This window comes from Primulina eburnea, chromosome 5, assembly GCF_022965805.1.
Source record: "Primulina eburnea isolate SZY01 chromosome 5, ASM2296580v1, whole genome shotgun sequence".
Classification (NCBI taxonomy): domain Eukaryota; kingdom Viridiplantae; phylum Streptophyta; class Magnoliopsida; order Lamiales; family Gesneriaceae; genus Primulina; species Primulina eburnea.
In genome coordinates, this window is record NC_133105.1 from 26,843,693 (window position 1) to 26,847,165 (window position 3,473).

The 3,473-nt window shown below is 40.4% G+C and overlaps 1 protein-coding gene across 1 annotated transcript; it reads right to left on the bottom strand.

Moving 5' to 3' along the window:
* Positions 1–898: 898 nt before the first annotated feature.
* Positions 899–3,473, bottom strand: LOC140833144 (uncharacterized). Its single transcript, XM_073197600.1, has 3 exons — positions 2,906–3,473; positions 2,601–2,676; positions 899–2,414 (listed from the first exon to the last, which is right to left on the bottom strand). The coding sequence occupies exons 1-3, from the start codon at positions 2,933–2,935 to the stop codon at positions 1,096–1,098; spliced, it is 1,425 nt and encodes a 474-aa protein (XP_073053701.1). The 5' UTR covers positions 2,936–3,473; the 3' UTR covers positions 899–1,095.

Consider the following 3,473-nt stretch of genomic DNA (forward strand, 5'->3'; position numbering starts at 1 on the left):
TCTTCATCGAGAATGGAGGGACAAGTTGGTAAACTACTTGAAGAATTAACTACAAAATTAATAGAGAAAGTACATTGAAAAAATAAAACTATAATTTCAAATTGTAAAAAATGTAATTTAAAGAGAGAAAGTAAAGTAAAAAAAATTAAAATGAAAGTACAATAACAAAATAAAATGTGGTTTATTTACCTTTCACCTCACCCCGCAACCATCTTCGCGAGCACATCAATGTCTTCAAAGTCGTTGGATTAAGTCTACTAAGATGAGGACCAATTATTATTCCATTATTGCTAAAAGCAGATTCAAATGCAACAGTTGACATAAGAGTAGCTAAGATCGTTACTGTTGAGATGAGCTACTAAAAAATGAAAATTAATAAAACTAAAACCCTGGAGTATTTATATCTACATATATGGGGCGGGTATTGAGTGAGTATTATAGGACCCATGAGCCGTCCCATATCCGAACGGGTCTGAAAAATTGGACTTGAGACCCGTCTCATGACCCATTTAGTGTGCCCAAACCCACTCTATACACACAGGTCCATTGCAGATATGGGTGAAACCCGGATCCATTGACATCCCTAATTATTTTCCCCCTTTGGCTTCTTGGATTTTGGATTTATTTATGTTTAAACAATTTTCAAATTCAACTAATCGATATGGTATATCAGAAAACATTTTGCAATTTGAGATTCACAAATCATTAATGGGAAGGAATAAATGGTGGCCCCTCTCTTCTATTTTAGCTCGATGTTCGATTAACTTTTTGGCAATAAATTCGACAAGGACAAGCTAATAATTGATTCGAGTGAAAACATAACATACAAGGAATCAATTTAGTTATTAAAATCACCACACACCCTCAACAACTGAAAATTCAATTCTCAAGAAAAACTCAGAATCCCATTTCTTTATTATTTCATTAATGTTTCCAAACAAATAAACATTATCATCGACACTAAATCTAACGTTGAGATTCAGAAAAAAGAAAACCAAAGTAAACGCAATTTCTATGTATATTATGGCATATCATCAAGTCAAGAACTTAAAGAGTAGAATCAGGCCTCAGTTTTGGTATCAGTATTATTGATCTTCACATGACACTGCAGCTCGAGGTGTCTTCGTCGTTGAACATGGTGTAATGGTCGTTCCGGCCGCCGGGTGGAGGAGCATATGGGTACGGTTGTGGGGGATAAGGAGGCGGCGGCATGTAATTTACGGCTGGTGGAGGCGGGGCATACATCATCGGCTGGAACCTCTCGTTACCATTGGTCTGTTGCTGGTTCACCATCATAGCTGCTAGTTGCTGCTGATAGTAGGGGTTTCCAGCCAGGTGCTCGGGGAGGGGGCCACCTTGAAGGTATCCGGGGCCCGCACCGCCTCCACTGGTGTTCATGGCCGAGGTAGGTAGGCCTTGAACTGCGGCAAGATTGCTGATTTGGCCCGCCGGGCGTACCGGGAGGCTGCCCATTAGCCCCAAACTACCACCAGGATTCATGCCCATCATATTTGGCGTTCCACCTCCTTTATTGGCCACATTTGCCATAAAATTGTTTCCATTGGCCACACCATCGCCGCTGCCACCAGAGCCAGCACCTAGCTTGAACTGACCACCACCGCCTCCGCCAACGACGCCGCCACCACCACCATTTTTGCTTCCTTGAGGCTGGCCACCACTTTTCTTCCCACCCTTTCCACCACCTTGGGATTGGTTATTAGCATAGTTGTTTCCATGATTACCTTTATTGCCACCATTTCCACCGCCTCCTCCACCACCACTGCCAATATTCATCTGAACCGGAATGTTACCTCCACCACCACCAACACCCTTGGCGTTTCCACCTCCATTTCCTCCAATATTTCCTCCCATCATGTTACTCATCAGCATTTTCGGCATCTGTGGACCACCCTGGCCATTACCCATCATCGGCTTCATCTTATTCAATGGAGCATCCTCCAAATCATCATCATCCAACTCATCGTCGTCATCCTCTTCATCGTCACTCAAATCTTCATCCTCAGGCAAGTTAAACCTCACAGATTTCTGATTTTGGTTCTTGTTAAGTGGTGGCATCTTCATATCCTTCATAAACTGTGGCGGCATTTTCAGATCCTGAAACCCTTTCATCTGTGGAAGCTGAGGAAGTTGGCCGGCCGGAGGACCACCTTTTGGCTGGCTGTTGCCACCTTTCTGATTCTGCCCTTTGTTGTTGGCACATTTTGCTTGCTCAATTTGCAATGCCTTCTGCTGATCGTTAAGCTGGCTTTGAGTATTATTGCTCACATTCGATGCACCCCACAATTCTGCATGTTTCCCATTCTTGGTAAGCTTCTTGATCAGTATAGATGGATCGACATCTCCAGAAACTGTAACCTTCCCCTGCTCTGAATCAATGTTTATGGTGTACACACCTAGGATACAAACACAATTCGCACACTCAAAATTTGTAAACCTCACGCCAAATTCAAACAAAAATATGTTTTTCCCACAACCATTTTCAGGTATTCGCAGGCACAACTCCTGGATACAGTGATTTTAGATTACAAAACAAATATAAGAATATGACAACGAATTGTGCGTAGATATAGGGAACGTACCATCAATCTTCTGCAGGATTTTCTTCACTTTTTGCTTACAACCATTACAGTGTATATTGACTTTAAGAATACAAGTCTGCAAGTGAAAAAAAAAAAAAAAAGCAAAGCCAAAAAAAAATCACAGGGTAAAGCTTACAACTTTGTAATTCAGAAGCCATAATCAAAGCCAGAAGCGACCAATAAAAGTAAAAAATGAAAGTGAAAAATGACATGAAAGATCTTGAGTTCGCCACAAGCAAGGTCTTTAAAGCCAAAACACATTTCGCACACTAATATTAAATGAAAATTTGTTAGAGAACGAGTACCTGGATCTTCAAGAACTCTTCTTTACTCATTTTATTCGGCCAAAAACAACAAACAGAAGCGAACAATAACACAATGAGCTGAATTAAAATGCGAATTGACGATAGATCTGAAAAGGGCTGATTTTCACATACAACAAAGGACTCATAGAAGAATTACTAAAAATGCAGGTTCCTTTCTTCTTCCCTGGTAAGTAAAAATGGGCAACAAACACTCGCTAATCAAAGAAAGTTGGAGAGGAAGAAACAAGTGTTAAGTCCTTTGTAGAAAAAAGATAGAATTTCAAGAATTGTGGTAGACATTAAAACTTCTCTGAAGCGGTCTGGTTTCCTTTCTTTCAGAGAGAGAGAGGGAGAGAGGGGTGCGTGTTTGTACGTGAAAAGGAAAAACACCAAAACTCTCTTTATCAGCAATTCACGACAAAAAACATAAAATGCAAACTCGAAAATCTTGATTTTGAAGCTTTGTTTATGAATAATCTCTTCAGCAAAGTACGATTAGGCCAAGTGTTTCCCATACTTTAAACCAGAGATTATCACTCCATCAACTATATATTATAATGCATCATGT